Source organism: Chiloscyllium plagiosum, unplaced genomic scaffold (genome assembly GCF_037043375.1).
Source record: "Chiloscyllium plagiosum isolate Xiang-an unplaced genomic scaffold, Cpla_swu_hap1 HiC_scaffold_33, whole genome shotgun sequence".
Taxonomy (NCBI): domain Eukaryota; kingdom Metazoa; phylum Chordata; class Chondrichthyes; order Orectolobiformes; family Hemiscylliidae; genus Chiloscyllium; species Chiloscyllium plagiosum.
Window position 1 is genome coordinate 11089621 of NW_028270171.1, and position 17058 is coordinate 11106678.

General features: G+C 45.2%; 1 protein-coding gene across 4 annotated transcripts in view; it reads right to left on the bottom strand.

Moving 5' to 3' along the window:
- Positions 1-17058, bottom strand: part of mybpc2a (myosin binding protein Ca) — an 86748-nt gene that overhangs the window by 15975 nt on the left and 53715 nt on the right. For all 4 annotated transcript variants that reach the window (XM_043679656.2, XM_087978273.1, XM_087978272.1 and 1 more), the window contains exons 21-26: positions 16926-17030; positions 13865-14053; positions 13442-13576; positions 11035-11202; positions 9147-9235; positions 4958-5153 (exon numbers count right to left, since the gene is read on the bottom strand). In XM_043679656.2, the coding sequence (XP_043535591.2) occupies positions 4958-5153; positions 9147-9235; positions 11035-11202; positions 13442-13576; positions 13865-14053; positions 16926-17030 (882 nt within the window). The remainder of the gene's footprint in view (positions 1-4957; positions 5154-9146; positions 9236-11034; positions 11203-13441; positions 13577-13864; positions 14054-16925; positions 17031-17058) is intronic.

A 17058-nucleotide genomic window follows, 5' to 3' on the forward strand; every position in this document is an offset into this window, starting at 1 on the left:
CAGCAAAGAAACATTTGAGTGTTCTCCTCCATCACCGGAGGAGGCTAGAGCCAAGGACACCACATGTGACTTCTCGGCTGAGTAGAATCAAATCTTCCACAACCCAAGCTGCTCTGCAAATAGAGCACCTGCTGGCTTTTTAAGTTTCTGACCTTTTGGGGTTGGGATGCCCTGTTGGTCTTGGTTGAGGAGGTGCAATTAGAGGCTGGGGCAATACTTTTGAGAGATCTTTTGAGCTTTGGAATTGCCCCAAAATTTCCTTTCGTGGGAAATGAGAATGCTTCTTCCTCAATGTCATTCCTTGGAACTTTACAGGACTGGGCTTGGCACATAGGGATGGAGTGGAATTACTGGCACACGCCTCTTGTAACATGAGCTTGACAAAAAGACTATCACAAGACTGGCATCAGCTGCAGTGTACCGGGGAAAAGATGGGTAATGCTGTAGAGATGGGCGTTTTGAGCAGGTGGATGGATTAAATGGTCTAAGTTCCAGCAAAAGAATCCTAACTGCTGAGTTCAAAACGAATAATCATTGCAGATCAGAGAGATACTTGCAGATCAGATTTCCTTTGCCCAGCCATTGATGGCCATGTCTCAAGAGGCTGGAGGTCTGTGGTTCCCTCTAGGAGTCTCTCTAGCTCACTGTCCCCTCCTTTAGGCCACTCCTCAAAACCTTACCTCCGTGACCAGATACTCAAAGTCTCCTCAGTTATGGCTCAGTGTTGATCTATGCCTCATTTAACTTCAAGGTGCCATTCCTTGTTGTTCAGCAAGGGTTATGTTGGGGTCATAGGTATGTCAGAAGATGTTGCATTGCGAGGTGTGAAGTTGAGAGAGTGTTCACGAGTGTAAGGAAGTGTTACATTGAGAAGTGCAGGGTACTTCAGACACTGGTGTGTGAGGGATGGGTTATCTGATCAGAAGGACAGAAGGTGATGCCTGGAACATGTTGCCGGCAGAGGTAATAGAGGGAGGCACAGTAGGTTAATTTAAGACCATAAGACATAGGAGTGGAAGTAAGGCCATTCAGCCCATCCAGTCCACTCTGCTATTCAATCATAGCTGATGGACATTTCAATGCCACTTACCCACATTCTCCCTGTATTTATGGTGGGTGTGGACAACTGAATGATAGGTGGAGAGCAGAGGGATACAGATGCTTAGGAATTGTTTAGACAGTGGATTTGGATCAGCTCAGGTTTGGGAGGCTGAAGAGCCTGTTCTTGGGCTGTAACCTTTCTTTGTTCTTTGTTGTAAATTGAAGTAGCTCCAATTCTATTTGATAGCTCGAATTGGGCCCAGTTAGCTTTGCTCATCCTACAGCCGGAAGCTCAATTAACATTCCGTAAACTAATCCCCTCTGGCTCCAAATTCCTGACTTCATTCCTTCAACTAAAGAATTATTCGGTGTCCTTTAGAACTTGGGTCAACTTTGTGTCAGGCCCTCTGCTTGTGACTCTGATTATACTTCAACAGGTTTCATTCATCTCAGAAAGTTCCAGAATCTTGGCCAAGTCTCTCCAGATCTACAGTGGGGACATCATCAATCTTATTTTTTATTCACTAGCTAGGCCAGCATTTATTTCCCGTCCCTAGTTGCCCTTGAGAAGGTAGTAGTGAGCTGCACAATTTGAATATTTTCAAGAAGGAATTAAGTATAGTTCTGAGGCTGAAGGGATCAAATGGGAAGAAAGTGGGAACAGGGAATTGAGTTGAAGGATCAGCCATGAACATACTGAATGGCGAGCAGACGCAAAGGGCCAAATGGCCTACTCCTGCTCCTATTTTCTATCTTCTTTTGTTTCTTAACCCGACAACAGTGAAGGAACAATGATATATTCCTAAATCGGGATTGTAAGTGGCTTGGTGGTGTTCTTGCAGATGGTGGTGTTCCCATGTATCTGCTACCCTTGTCCTTCTAGATGGTCATGATTTAGGGTTACATTGTACTTTGCTCAAAAACTGCATGCATTCATGTAAAATTCCGTTATCTCATTTTTTAGATTAGAATCAATCTAAACATCATGGCATAGACAGAGAACACAGGGGGCTAACACCTTCAACATATTGTCTAGCTATCACCATTGCAGATGATACGAAGATTGGTGGAGTTGTGGATAGTGAGGAGGGCTGTTGTCGGCTGCAAAGAGACTTAGATATGATGCAGAGCTGGGCCGAGGAGTGGCAGATGAAGTTCAACCCTGCCAAGTGTGAGGTTGTCCATTTTGGAAAGACAAATAAGAATGCGGAATACAGGGTTAACGGTAGAGTTCTTAGTGAGGTGGAGGAACAGAGGGATCTTGGGGTCTATGTTCATAGATCTTTGAAAGTTGCCACTCAGGTGGATAGAGCTTGTAAGAAGGCCTATGGTGTATTAGCGTTCATTAGCAGAGGGATTGAATTCAAGAGTCGTGAAGTGATGTTGCAACTGTACAGGACTTTGGTTAGGCCACATTTGGAGTACTGTGTGCAGTTCTGGTCGCCTCACTTTAGGAAAGATGTGGAAGCTTTGGAGAGGGTGCAGAGAAGATTTACCAGGATGTTGCCTGGAATGGAGAATAGGTCGTACAAGGATAGGTTGAGAGTGCTAGGCCTTTTCTCGTTGGAACGGCGAAGGATGAGAGGTGACTTGATAGAGGTTTATAAGATGATCAGAGGAATAGATAGAGTAGACAGTCAGAAACTTTTTCCCCGGGTGCAACAGAGTGTTACAAGGGGACATAAATTTAAGGTGAAGGGTGGAAGGTATAGGGGAGATGTCAGGGGTGGGTTCTTTACCCAGAGAGTGGTGGGGGCATGGAATGCGCTGCCTGTGGGAGTGGTAGAGTCAGAATCTTTGGTGACCTTTAAGCGGCAATTGGATAGGTACATGGATGGGTGCTTAAGCTAGGACAAATGTTCGGCACAACATTGTGGGCCGAAGGGCCTGTTCTGTGCTGTATTGTTCTATGTTCTATGTTCTATGTTAACAGCTAACCCGAGAATGCAACTTTTTAAAAAAAGATTTTGTGATTTACACATGAATGAAATGATACTATCACAGTATTCTAACAGATGAAAGGCTTAACAGACAATCAATTTTTCAATGTATAATTTCAGTTACATCACACTGTAAGTTTTTGCTGTGAATTCTGTGTGTTAGGATTGAGCCCTCCACTACCACCTGATGAAGGAGCGACGCTCCGAAAGCTAGTGTGCTTCCAATTAAACCTGTTGGACTATAACCTAGTGTTGTGTGACTTTTAACCTTCTAGATGGTAGCAGTCTTGGGTTAGGAAGGTGCTGTCTATGGATCCTTGGTGAATTTCTATGTGCCTACACATTCCCAGGTTCCCAGCATTTCAGGTGCAGTTTTAACGTTCATTGCCATGCTGAAAAGTGGCATGGGTCTGGCTTTTGTCCCTTACTTCTCCACCCACTAAATCACCAGGTTTGACTGGAACGGTGGTGGGAAAGCTCCTGGAGAAAACAGCAGTTGCATGTTGCTCGGGACTGGAGGGAAAGGTTTCACAGCAATCTCTCCACTATCTTGTCTCCGTCTTCTTTCTACGTTTGCTCTTGGTTCTGCAAGACTGCAGCTTTGCAACTCTCATCTTTAGTTTGAAATCTCCCTGTGGCCTCACCCTCGTCCAGTCCCTACAATCCTCTACTCTCATCCAATTCTGGTGGCTAACACATTCATCACCTCACTGCTGCTGGCTCTGTGCCTTCATTTGCTTGCACTCTGAGCTCTGAAATCCCTTTGCTAAGCTTCCCTATCTCTCTCATTTTAAAACATTTTTTCAAACCCATCTCTTTGACCAAGGTGGCCTGTCCAAATACCTCCTCCTTACGGTTTCTGTCAAATTTGGAATGAACTGTGAAGTGACCTTTAATCATGTAAAGGCACTATATAAATGCAAGGTGTCACACAAATCTCAAATTAATGAATTTTGCTGAACACCTCAAGGGATTGAACAATACCTCAGCAATGAACAAATTAGGAGCAAGAATAGGCCACTCTGCCCCTGTGCCATTCAATACAATCACTAATAATCTGACATGGACCTCAAATCCCATTCCCACAACATACCCACAACTATGGATTCCCCCTACTCCCACATACATCATTTCATGACTGTCAAGAAGTCAATGAATAGAAGCTGGTCCCTTGGTGACATGCGGTGCAAATGCAAATTATAACTGATTAAAGATTAGTATTTCATCGAATGCTCTATGACCATCCGTCTCCTGAACAACTTGAACATATTGTGGAAAAACCCAAACCAGCATGAGTTGGTTAGGGTGTTGCTATGTTGTCTTGGCTAAATTGAAACAGAGGTCATAATGTTTGAGAGGTTTTGTCGCAAAGTAGATGTTGTAAAACTTTTTGCTGTAGCGTACTGTTTAAATAGACTCCGTAGACAGCTATAGGACATTACTTAAATAGACGCTAGAGTACTGTAGTGTGTTGTTTAAATAAACTCTGTAGACAATTGTAGTACATTATTTAAATAGACTCTGTAGTCTGTCTGGGGTAGTGTGTCATTTAAATAGACTCTGGGACTGTTGTGTAGTACACAGTCTATGCTCTGAAACCTTAAAGAGGGATTTAGATTTTGAGTCCTGTCTGGGGCAGAGATTGCGACATATAGAAGGTCAGCACCTTTATAGAAAACACATCACTCATGGATGTTCTCCTGGATTGTTTGTGATCATCTGAGGAGGGGGTGAGGAGCGGGATGAAAGGTGAAGGTGAAGAGAAGAAAGAAGCATCTAGACATGATGCTTGCATCACTGTGGTCTCCAGTTTTTATGGTCTTTTCCTATTTGTCAGCTTCACACATTCTTATGTTCCCAGATGTCAATTTTGTAAATGTATATTCCATGGAAGATTTAAATTTCTATCAACTTAAAGCTGAGGGACCTCTTTGGCTATCCATAAGTAATGATGCCAGCCAGTCCACGGTACTCACCAACAACCTGAATTTTGATTGTTGCTTTGTCAACCAAATTCTCAATCTGAACACTGAGTTCATACTTCCCAGAGTGACTGCGCTCAGCACTTCGAATAAAGAGAATAGTGTCCACTTCGCTGTTGCGGGTACTGACTTGCTTAGTATCCAATGGCTGGCCATCTTTCAACCATGTGACCACAGGTCGTGGCTTCCCCTGATGAGGGTCAAAGTACAAAGAGTCAGTTCAATGCAAGCAAATTGGGAAAGCGAAGCATGCTTGTGAATCAAATCAAGACTGTGCTTTTAATTCTGAAATAATTTTCTTCCCTCGCTCATTTAGTTCTCCCTCCCCCGGTCCTGAAGACTGCCACAATGTATAAATCGATAAGTGACTGGGTTTGATGTTCCGCATAGAATTTCTCCTGTGTAATTATCCTCCACTCATTAGAGAAATCACTATGTTTTTATCAGTAGACACTGCTGCAGTTACAGTCATCGGTTCTGTTCCCTCTAGCACAAAGTGACTCTTTAAATTGGCCTGTTAAAGTAGACTCTGTAGACTGCTTGCTGCACAGCACTTTTTTAAATAGATTCTGTAGATTGCTGTGCTTTGGTGTAAATTCTGTAGATTGTTTGCTGTAGAGCACTATTTAAACAGAATTTGTAGACTGTTTGTTGTACAGTACTGTTTAATAGACTCTGTAGACCATTTGCTATAGAGCACTATTTAAACAGATTTTGTAGACTGTTAGCAGTAGTCTGCTGTTTCAAATAGATTCTGTAGATTGGTTGATGTAAAGCACCATTTAAATTAATTCTGTAGACTGTTTACTGTACTGTTTAAATAGGTTTTGGAGACTGTTTACTATGGTGCACTGTTTAAATTGACTCTGTAGACTGTGTGCTATTTAATTGGCCTGTTGACTGTTATTTAAAGCACCCACTTCTGAGAGATACTCCTGCCCCATCCTATCCCTCAAAACACTTTCAACGCTGACATTTCATCTCGAGGGCCAGGTTTGAAGATCCTGTCCTGTCTTAGACTAATTTGTTGGCAGCACGTACGGACAGAGGTTGACCTCACTACACCATCCCTCCATGGTGACAATAATTTCCCACTCCCCATGTCCCTCCACCATGGGAGTTACCCTGAGCATTGCCCCCTGTTATACCAATCCCTCTGCAATCACCTCTTTCCTCATCCCATTTTCCTCCCTCTCCTATGCACTCCCCCACCTTTTCCCATTTCCACCTTCCTATATTCAATGCCTAGATTCACTTGCCTTCTTATTCCCTCTATTTCTCTACCACATCCACTTGCCCACTTTCCCACTGGTCTAATTTATTCCTCCACCCTCTTCTCTTCTCCTTTCTCGCTCATACACCCCTCCCCTTCACTTTCTTTCAGGTATCCCTGGCCTTTCTAATCCTGCAACACAAATACTTCATCTTGATTCCCTGTGTGCAGGACAATGGCAAATAGCACTGTATCTTAAAAAAGTCTTCCATCCCTTTTCACATAATAATTTCTTAATTTACATCTGTAATGAAAGTTGCCTAGGTAAACATGTCACACTCAACCCAACTAAAGCGCTGCAGCATCACTGATGGTGGGAGGTGTAAGTACAATATATAAGTCTGTGTCTATAATATAGATTTTGGAATAAGAATAGAACATAGATGTTAAAGTTACGAAATAACACCACGGAGGCCAATATCCAGTCATCAAGTCACCCTTTATTTGCATGGACACAGTATGTGAACTTTGACCCAGCCAGATCAGAGCCAGTCCCTCAAGTGAGGAGAATCCCTGACCCTTCTGGGTTTTTTTCACAATCAAGAAGGAGAGTCCTTGCACACACACTGGTCCAGCTCCCTCAAGAGTCAGCTTTCAGAGTGAACAGGATGTCTGACATTCCTGTTTTTTTTTCCCCCCACACTACTGCCTAACTGCGGTAGTGCTTATTATTTTCCCCAGCAACCCTTCTGTTTATTTTTTTTTCTGGTTATATTTATTTTATTAAACAAATTACAAAAACAGTTTACAACAAACAAGTTACATTTACAGCTGCATACAAGAGACAGCAATTTTACAAGGGAGAGGAGCAGCAAAGCCAGGCCCCAAACCCTACTATTCAAACAGTTTACAGGGACATGAGGACAAACCTCAAATCCCAGTTTCACATAAAGATATAAAGAGACAACAGCAATGACTGTTGTACATTAGACAGTACTGTTACATACAAAAGTGCAGACAACCCCTTCTGTTTATATCTATCAGCCCGGGCTCCCTGATTGGCCTAGGTTAACAGCCCTACTTGATGAATTCATACTCAATGAGATTCACTTGGCCAACCTCGAACCATTCACTACAAATTTTCACAAACTTTGAACGACATATTAGTATCAAGTTTATTTCTCTAAATCCCAGACTGTTAACCGTCACTCTCTAAACTCTTCTCAAACACAAACATGACTCTTCTGGATACAGGAGGACTGAGTGCAATGTCAGCCGACTAAACTCAATCTTGGCATGAGTCAATTTTATTATGAGAATGGGCAAAGTAGACAAGGTATCTCTAACTTAAAATTGAAAAGAATGAGAGTTGGAGAGTTTGAGCTATGGGGAGAGGTTTAAATGGCTGGGGCTATTTTCTCTGGAGCATCAGAGGTTGACGGGTGATCTTACAGAAGTTTATAAATGCACGAGGGGCACGGATAGGGTGAATAGCCAAGGTCTTTTCTCCAGGGTAGGGGAGTCCAAAAATGGAGGGAATAGGTTTAAAGTGAGAGGGGAAAGATTTAAAAGAGACCTAAGGAGCAACTTTTTCACACAGAGGGAGGTGCGTGTATGGAATGAACTGCCAGAAGAAGTGCTGGAGGCTGGTCCAATTACAAACTTTAAAAGGCTTCTGGACGGGAAGATGAAAAGGAAAGGTTTAGAGGAATATGGGCCAAATACTGGCAAATGGGACTAGATTAATTTAGGATATCTGGTGGGCAAGGACGGGTTGGGCCAAAGGGTCTGTTTCCGTGCTGTACATCTCTCTGACTCTATGATCCCATTAAAATGAATAAGATTCTTAAGGGGCTGGCACAGAGAGGGTGTTTCCATAGGTGGACAATCCAGAACTAAGGATTACAGTCTCAGGCATCGTTTGGAATTGTCTTCGTTTCAGAGACTTACGAAGTTTTGGAATGCTGTACCCCAGGGCTGTCGAGTACATCAAGGCAGAGGTTGATGGGTTTTTGGACACAGAGTGAATCAATGAATGTTGGAACAGTCTGGAAAAGTGAAACTAAATTAGAAGCTCCCCCACAATCATATTGAACGGGACAAGCAGTCACCTGTACCACTCATGCTCCCGTTCTTTATGATTTTACAGGCATTTGACACATTTCGTGATTATTTAGGCCCTAGTGCGGTTCCAAAGAACTAACCTCATAGAAAGTCACGTATGAAAAGTCAACTCAAAAATCCCTTTTAGTTGGTTTGGGTGGAATTCATAATGAAGTGTGTGATAGAGTTCAAGGTGGAATACATTCTACATGATCTGTCGCTAGGACTTGACTTCTTTTCACATCTTATGCTTGCAATGCTAATATGTCTTCAGATTGAGGAGTGAGGAAAGATTTGCTCCTTGTTGTTACAAGTGGTGAACATCCCACTTGCCAGGGGTTCAATTCCCAGATGGGATGGCCATGCTGTTTCTCACACTGGCACAATGGACTGTAATTCCTTGATTTTTCTTTTTTCATGGGACTTTGGAATTATCAGTATTTGTTATATGAATCTAACTAGCCTTCAACCACATTGCTGTGGATTTGAAGTCACAAGTAGGCCAGACCGGGTAAAGGTAGCAGATTTCCTTCCCTGATGGACTCAATGAGCCAAATGGCCTGCTTTCGTATTGTAGGGATTGTATGACTCTTCATCCTTTAGAAGATTCATAATGATGGGTTTTTACAATAATTGATGATGACTTTACCATCATCATCACTCAGACTGGCTCCGGATTATGGAGTTGAAAACAAGTTCCAACACTTACTATTGTGGGATTTGAACCCACACTGTGAATACCACTCAGGGCCTCTGTAGTAAAACTCTGGTGATTTTACCATTACACCACCTTCCAAGGAGCTAGTTGATAACGTCTTTGTAGCTATATATCCCAAGCCATGCTCTCACACACAAAAAACTCCTCACCTGGAAAGGGATCACTAGATTGATTTGTTGGCCGACTCTGCGGATGAATGTGTGTCTCAGTTGCCGTGGTACCCAGATTTTTGGGTGTTCTGCATGGAAAAGAAAGGAACATAAAGTTAACAGAGCACCTTAGCAAGTCTGTACTGCCATGGCCTTGAGGATTAAACAGGTGATTAATTGGCACCCTCAATAACAACTTGATCAGAAGCTATCTAACTATTTAATTGAACTCCATGCAGCACAGTATTGCTTATATTACTTTACATGTATTGTATCCCTAATCAACTAATCCAGCCCAAGTGATCCACACTTGCATTTACACTCCCATTTTTACATTAGAGTAACCTTGCATTCCTTCCTCTCCTGTGTGTTTATTGAGCTACCAAAGTTTCCCTTAAAGGAATATATCACATTCCTAACTCACTGTGGGGTGGGAAGTTCCATGCTCCAGCCTGACTCAAACATGCTGGATATGCTTTTGATTGGTATCTTTAGTAATACATTCTAGGACTCATTTCATCACATGTTGTGATCTTTAATTCCCACTTACAGGATTATACCTTGTGTTTTAAGTTTATAAAATCATGAGGGGCATAGATAGGATAAATAGACATGGTCTTTTCCCTGGGACGGAGGAGTCCAGAACTAGAGAGCATAGGTTAAAGGTGAGAGGAGAAAGATTTAACAAGGACCTAAGGGGCAACTCTTTCATGCAGAGGATGGCGCATGTATGGAATGAGCTGCCAGAGGAAGTGGTGGAGGCTGGTACAATTGCAACATTTAAAAGGCTTCTGGATGGTTATATGAATAGGAAGGGTTTAAAGGAATATGGGCCAAGTACTGGCAAATGGGACTAGATTAGATTGGGATATCTGGTCCGGTGGAACAGTTGGACCGAAGGGTCTGTTTCCGTGCTGTACATCTCTATGACTCGAAAGAAAGATCTGCACTCATAAGGCTACGCTTGCTGAGAGACTCAGAGCATTCCAGGCAGGTTGATACACCTTTAATGGCAGACGAGGGTGGAGCGATGGCAAGCAAACAGAATTAAGCCAACACAGAAAACATTCGAGAAACCTAACAGCATCTATGTCAAGAGAAACCTAATTAACATTTTGAGTCTGGTATGATTTGGTTGCACGGTGGCTCAGTGCACTGCTATCTCACAGCACAGAGACCTGGGTTCGATTCCACCCTCAGGCTGTGTGGCGTTTGCACATTCTCCTCATGTCCAGTTTCCTCTCAGGCTCCAAAGATGTGCAGGTTAGGTGAACTGGCCATGCTAAATTGCCCATAGTGTCCAAGGATGTGCAGGCCATGGATTAGCCATGGGAAATGCAGGGCTACTGTAGAGAGGTGGGTTTGGCTAGGATGCTTTTCAGAGGGGCCAACTCGCTTGCTTTCACACTGTAGGGAACTATGATGCTTCATTGTCTGAATATTCATAATGCACTCAAAGAAGATTCACTGTGGACCCAAAACATCAACTCTGTTTCTCTCTTCACAGATGCTGCCAGACCTGCCCAGTTTCTCCAGCAAATTTTGTGTTTTTGTTTAGATTTCTAGCATCCGCAGTATTTTGGTTTTATTTGAAGAATTAAGATACAGATTGTCCATGATGAAACTGAATGCTGGAACCAAGGGACTGGCTAAATGGTCTTCCTGTGCTGCTGCTGATCCTAACAAAGGGTCTTCCTCCTTAGGCAGAGCTCAAGGATTTATGGCAAGTTACTAAAAGATTATGAGGATTTCACCCAGAGGAGAAACATCACACGTAGGCTCCTGATCCTGGGTTCCACTGCTGTATTCCCAGATCCCTCAAAGCTAAAACTTCCATTATTGACCCAAGTACTCTTATTTTTGCATTGTTCATCTTGGTTTTACTTACGGACAATCTCGCGGATAGTGACTGATTGGGAGAGAATTGCGGGCTCGCTTTTTCCAGCTATGTTTACTGCCCGCACACGGAAATTAATCTTCTCTCCTGTCGGGAGGTTTTTCACAGTGAATCCAAGACGCTCCACCAGCTCAGTGTTGGCTGCAATCCACTCATTGGCTGCAGAGAGGCAGAGAGGGTTTGCAGTTAGGACAACATTGTGAGCTTTCAGAATCAAAACTCAGATGGATGGACTCAGGTAAAGTGAGGGCAGCTGAATAGCAGCAGAGGCTCTGCTCCACTCCTTCCCCGATCCAAACTGGATTATCATCAGAATGGTCATGGAAGACAAGTGGTTTGCTACACAGGTGGAAGGGGAACCGAAAGGGCTACAGAATTAGGGTAGAGGAATGGAACTGAGTAGGATGCTTTTCGGAGGGTCGGCGTGGACTTGAAGGGCTGAATGACCTGTTTCCACACTGTGTGATTCAATGATTCTATGAAAGGGATTGGGGAAGTTGAGAAACTGGTTTCAACATAAGAAATAAAAGCAGGATAGGCCATTCAGCTTCCTCAACTAGTTAGTAAGATTATGCCAATTGTGGACTTAGTCCCAATTCCCTCATTTGCCACACATAATCCTCAACTCCTCTGTCATCCCAAAAACCTATCCAAATGGGTCTTGAATACATTCAATGCCCAAGTCTCCATTGTTCGATGAGGCAGAGAATTCCAAAAACTAACAACCCTCAGAGAAGAAATGCCCCCTCACCTCCATATTAAATAGGAGAGGCCCTTTTTTTAAACAGTGCTCCTTGTTGTAGATTGCCCCATCCTTTCGACAGCCCATCCAGTCAAGCCACCTCAATAGCTCATAGTGCATGGGTGGAAGCTCCAATGAGGTAGAAGGTCAGCCATGATGATATTGAATGGCTGAATAGGCTTGAAGGGCTGAATGGCCTTCCATGTTAATTGGCTGTCAGCGTTAGCTCCACTTAAATAATCAAGTATCTCTCCGGGTTACGGAGTAAGATTTCATGTTTTCAGTTGATGCCCATTTTTGGATTGGAATGGGACCTGGACTGTTTCAGGAGCAGTGGCCGTGACCTTCCCCGAATTGGCCAGTAGGAGTCACTGCAGCGCAGAAGAAGCTGCAAACTGAGATTGAAAGAGGGGAAGATGGCGACTCCATCTCGAGGCAACCTCTCAACAACTTTATAACATTTTTGAATAAAATTTATCACAGGCTCTGGTCCTCTAGTGGGGAGAGGGATCTCTAGGGGTGGGGAATTCCAGTCAACCTCAGAAACATGGCCTTTAACTGACCCTGAATGATGGTTTCTCAAACAGTGGGTCATGACCCCCAAGACAATTAAGGTTTATAAAATCATGAGGGGCACAGATAAGGTCAATGACAAGGATCGTATTCCTAGCGTGGGGGAATTTCAAGAGTAGGGGGCATATTTTTAAGGTAGAGGAGCAAGTTTTAAAAAAAGACAGGAGGGGCAACTTTTATACACAGAGTGGTTCGTGTGTGGAATTAAATTCCAGAGGAAGTGGTGGATGCAGGTGCAGTTACAACGTTTAAAAGACATTTGGATAATTACATGAATAGGAAAGGTGTGGAGGGAAATGGGCCAAGCGCAGGCAGGTGGGACTAATTTAGTTTGAGATCATGGTCGGCATGGACTGGTTTCCGTTATGTATGACTCTATGACGAAGGATTTTTGGATAATGAGCCCTGAGATAATGACGTTGGACGTTGGACGTTGAATATTAAGAATGGTATGGCCCCTTTAAATAGGTGCCATTTATCTTGTAATGATAGCCATGGCCTAAGGGACATATCTTGAAAATCTAATTGCTGTTGCAAATAAATTACTGCAAGATGGTAGTTTCTTTAAAAATAGAAATCGCCCATGCCCCACTCAGCAACTAAAGCCCACCATACTCCTTCACCCCCTCTACAAATCTCGTGCCCCCAAAACCTTCACTCTGGAGTCAGTGCACTGACACCAGTGAGAACTGGGGGAGCGCGGGTTGGAGGTGAGAAGACGGGGTGAGAGGGGGGGGGAGTGCAATTCCAAAGTGGCCATTGCTGCATCAGAGGTCATGACCCCCCACAACAAAAACCTTGGCTTGAGACTCCACTTTTGGGGAGGTGCCAACCCCCTCTGTGTGGTGTCCAGGGCACGGTGGGATGAAGCATTGCTTTAACTGGGGAAAGGCATTTTTTTGCAGGTGGGTAGCCCTTTCTGCCCCGATGCCACCTCCAGTCAGAAATGCCCTCACCCTCCCCCGGGGCGAGATGGTACGGGTGTTGGCCCCCATCCCCCACGTGCCCGCCTGTCTCACTCCCAATCCGGAGGACCCCCTTCACCCCCACATCCCTGGTGCCAGCTAACATTGCGGTACTCACAGCCTTCCTTGCAGTATTCAATCAGGTATCCATCCACACCTCCAGCACCGATCTTCTCAGGTATCCTCCACTTCAGGGTGGTTGTGGTGTCTGTGACATCCTCAACGCACAAGTGCGACGGCTCACCAGGCACGGCTACAGACACAAAGTATACACTCAGTGGCGGGTTTGGTGTGGCACCTTTGGCCAGCCTTAGCCTGGCCATGACCCTCCACCCAGGCGCTTACAACCACCCAGCTTCCCAATGCCCGCTTAATCAGAAAGACAGGAAGGGACAAATGTCTCCTAAAAGCCACCATGGGAGGTCAAATTCCCCTTCACAATTAAAAAGTAACTTCACCCCACACCGCCCCAGTTGTTGGTAGAATTCCACTCATCCATTTGACCATCGCCATACGCTTGCCCACACTGCCCTTGGCTTACCAAGTGGCATGAATGTCCTGGAGGAGGCGCTAGGCTGCGAGATGCCGATGCCATTCACAGCAAATACCCGCATCTCGTAGAGGCAGCCCTCAATCATCCGAGTGGCAGTGAAGGTCGTGTCTTGGAGAGGTTCAAAGTTCAACTTCATCCACCTCATGCTCGTTTTCTTCTTCCTTTCCAGCAGGTAACCTGGAGGAAGAGGCAAAGGATGAGCCAAGTCCCACTGAGACTGCAGAGCCCCCACAATGCATTGCAGCCCATGCACCATCTCTACTACTGCACAGACCAGAGATATTGTACAGGAGTCAATTCTGGTCAAACAATCATTTCTTTGCACACAAGGAAACATAGAAACATTAAAAAAAGGAACAGGAGTAGGCCATTCGGCCCTTCGAGCCTGCTTCATCATTCAAAATGATCATTCAACTTGGTTTCTTGCTTTCTTCCATCAATCCCTTTAGCCCTGAGGACTATATCTAACTCCTTCTTGAAAAATATTTATCTCTTTCTTGAAAACCCGCTGTGAAGTGTAAACACACTGTGAAGTGTAAATCTAACTCCACTGGGTTGCAGACATCTCCAAGTGTTGTACAATATATTACAACAGACAATTCCCACATTTCTCCATCCAGGTTCCTTATATTACCTGCTGCCTTCCCACTGTTTTCACAGACATTGTCTGTGCTTTAGCCAAAGCTAGCTCTATCCTGCTGATGGTACAGCTCCTACATTTCTAACCAGTCTTCATTCACCTGTGGTTCCCATTTGCTTTTACAATATGACTGAGAATAACCCTTAACTAACTGAAGGAGAAAGTGAGGTCTGCAGATGCTGGAGATCAGAGATGGAAATGTGTTGCTGGAAAAGCGCAGCAGGTCAGGCAGCATCTAGGGAACAGGAGAATCGACGTTTCGGGCATTAGCCCTTCTTCAGGATTCCTGAAGAAGGGCTAATGCCCGAAACGTCGATTCTCCTGTTCCCTAGATGCTTAACTAACTGAAACCAACTCACTCTTTTCAGTGCATTGAGACGGCTGTGTGTGAGCTATATTTCAAGCTGTTGGAGCTTTGCCTGTTCTGTGTAGTTCTCCTACAGACTAATGCCTGCTGTTCGTCCCAAACACTCCCTTGGCTCCCAGTAGGTCAGGGCTTTCCCTAGTGGAGGGGAAGGGTTGTAACCCCAAGTGGGGTCATGGGCTGAAATTGTGGGGTCACCAGTTCCAACGTAGTAATGGTGGAGTTCAGACCAAGTGGCAAGAACTGTTATCCAGTTCCAAAAGCCCCTCCCTGTCACTGAGGGTGCATGAGGATTTTCAAACCCTGAAATGGGGGCACAGAGTGTCTGGGGAACACTGCCCCAGGGCGTTGAGTATCCAGCCTTGCACTCTCAGAAGATGCGCTATTTTACAGTGCTTCTTCTGCTGTTCAGAGTCCCTTGTCTCCCTAGCTTGTCCTTATCCATAAGACAGAGCAACAGAACTAGGCCATTTAGCCTATTGAGGTAAAAACAAGGACTGCAGATGCTGGAAACCAGAGTCTAGATTAGAGTGGTGCTGGAAAAGCACAGCAGGTCAGGCAGCATCCGAGGAACAGGAAAATCGATATTTCGGGCAAAAGCCCCTCATCAGGAATAGAAGCAGGGTGCCTGCAGAGTGGAGAGATAAATGAGAGGGGGGTGGGGGTGGGGGTGGGGGAAGGTAGCAAAGAGTACAACAGGTGAATGGGGGTGGGATCAAGGTGATAGGTCAGAGAGGAGGGTGGAGTGGATTGGTGGAAAGGAAGATAGGCAGGTAGGACAGGTCATGTGGGCGGTGTTGAGCAGGAACACTGGAGCTGGGGTGAGGTGGGGGAAGGGGAAATGAGGAAACTGGTGAAATCCATATCGATGCCATGGTGTTGAAGTGTTCCGAGGCAGAAGATAAGGTGTTCTTTCTCCAGGCGTTGGGTGGTGAGGGAGCGGCGTTGGAGGAGGCCCAGGACCTACATGTCCTCGGCAGAGTGGGAGGGGGAGTTGAAATGTTGGGCCACAGGGCGGTGGGGTTGATTGGTGCGGATGTCCCGGAGATGTTTCCTAAATCGCTCTGCTAGGAACCGTCCAGTCTCCCCAATGTAGAGGAGCAACGGATACAATAAATGATATTGGTGGATGTGCAGGTGAAACTTTGATGGATGTGGATGGCTCCTTTGGGGCCTTGGATGGTGGTGAGGGAGGAGATGTGGGTGCAGTTTTGCAATTTCTGCGGTGGCAGGGGAGGGTTCCAGGAAGGGAGGGTGGGTTGTTGGGGGGCGTGGACCTGACCAGGTAGTCACGGAGGGAAAGGTCTTTGCGGAAAGCGGAAAGGGGTGGGGAGGGAAATATATCCCTGGCAGTGGGGTCTGTCTGGAGATGGCGGAAATGTCGTCGGATGATTTGGTTTATGTGAAGGTTGGTAGGGTGGAAGGTGAGCACCGGGGGGGTTCTGTCCTTGTTACAGTTGGAGGGGTGGTGTTTGAGGGCGGAGGGGCGGTATGTGGATGAGATGCCTTGAAGGGCATCTTTAACCACGTGGGAAGCGAAATTGCAGTCTCTAAAGAAGGAGGCCACCTGGTGTGTTCTGTGGTGGAACTGGTCCTCCTGGGAGCAGATACGGCCGAGGCGGAGGAATAGCCTATTGAGTCTGCCCTGACATTCAATAAGAGCTTGGCTGATCTGATAATCCTCAACTCCATTTTCCTGCCTTTTCCCATAACCCTTGATTCCCTTACTGATTAAAAATCTGTCTATCTCAGCCTCGAATACACTTAATGGCCTTAACAAACCTCTGTGGTAAAGAATTCCACAAATTCACCACCCTCTGGAAGAAGGAATTCCTCCTTATCTCTGTCTTAAATGGGTGACTCCTCACTCTGAGATGATGCTGTATGGTCCTAGACTCTCCCATAAGGTTCATTGAATCCCTACTGCGTGGAAGCAGGCCATTCAGTTCATCAAATCCACACCGACCCTCTGAAGACCATCCCACCCGGACCCATGCCCCTACCCTTCCTAACATCGACAGCCTCTCCCCTGGAACACCCGTTACCTGTAATGGGCTGGCCACCGTCATACTTTGGAATATCCCAACCCGCGGTACACCAATCCTCTCCAATGCCAATGATCTTGACGTTCTCAGGGGGGTCAGGGACATCTGCAAAACAAAGGCTCGGTAACTCTGA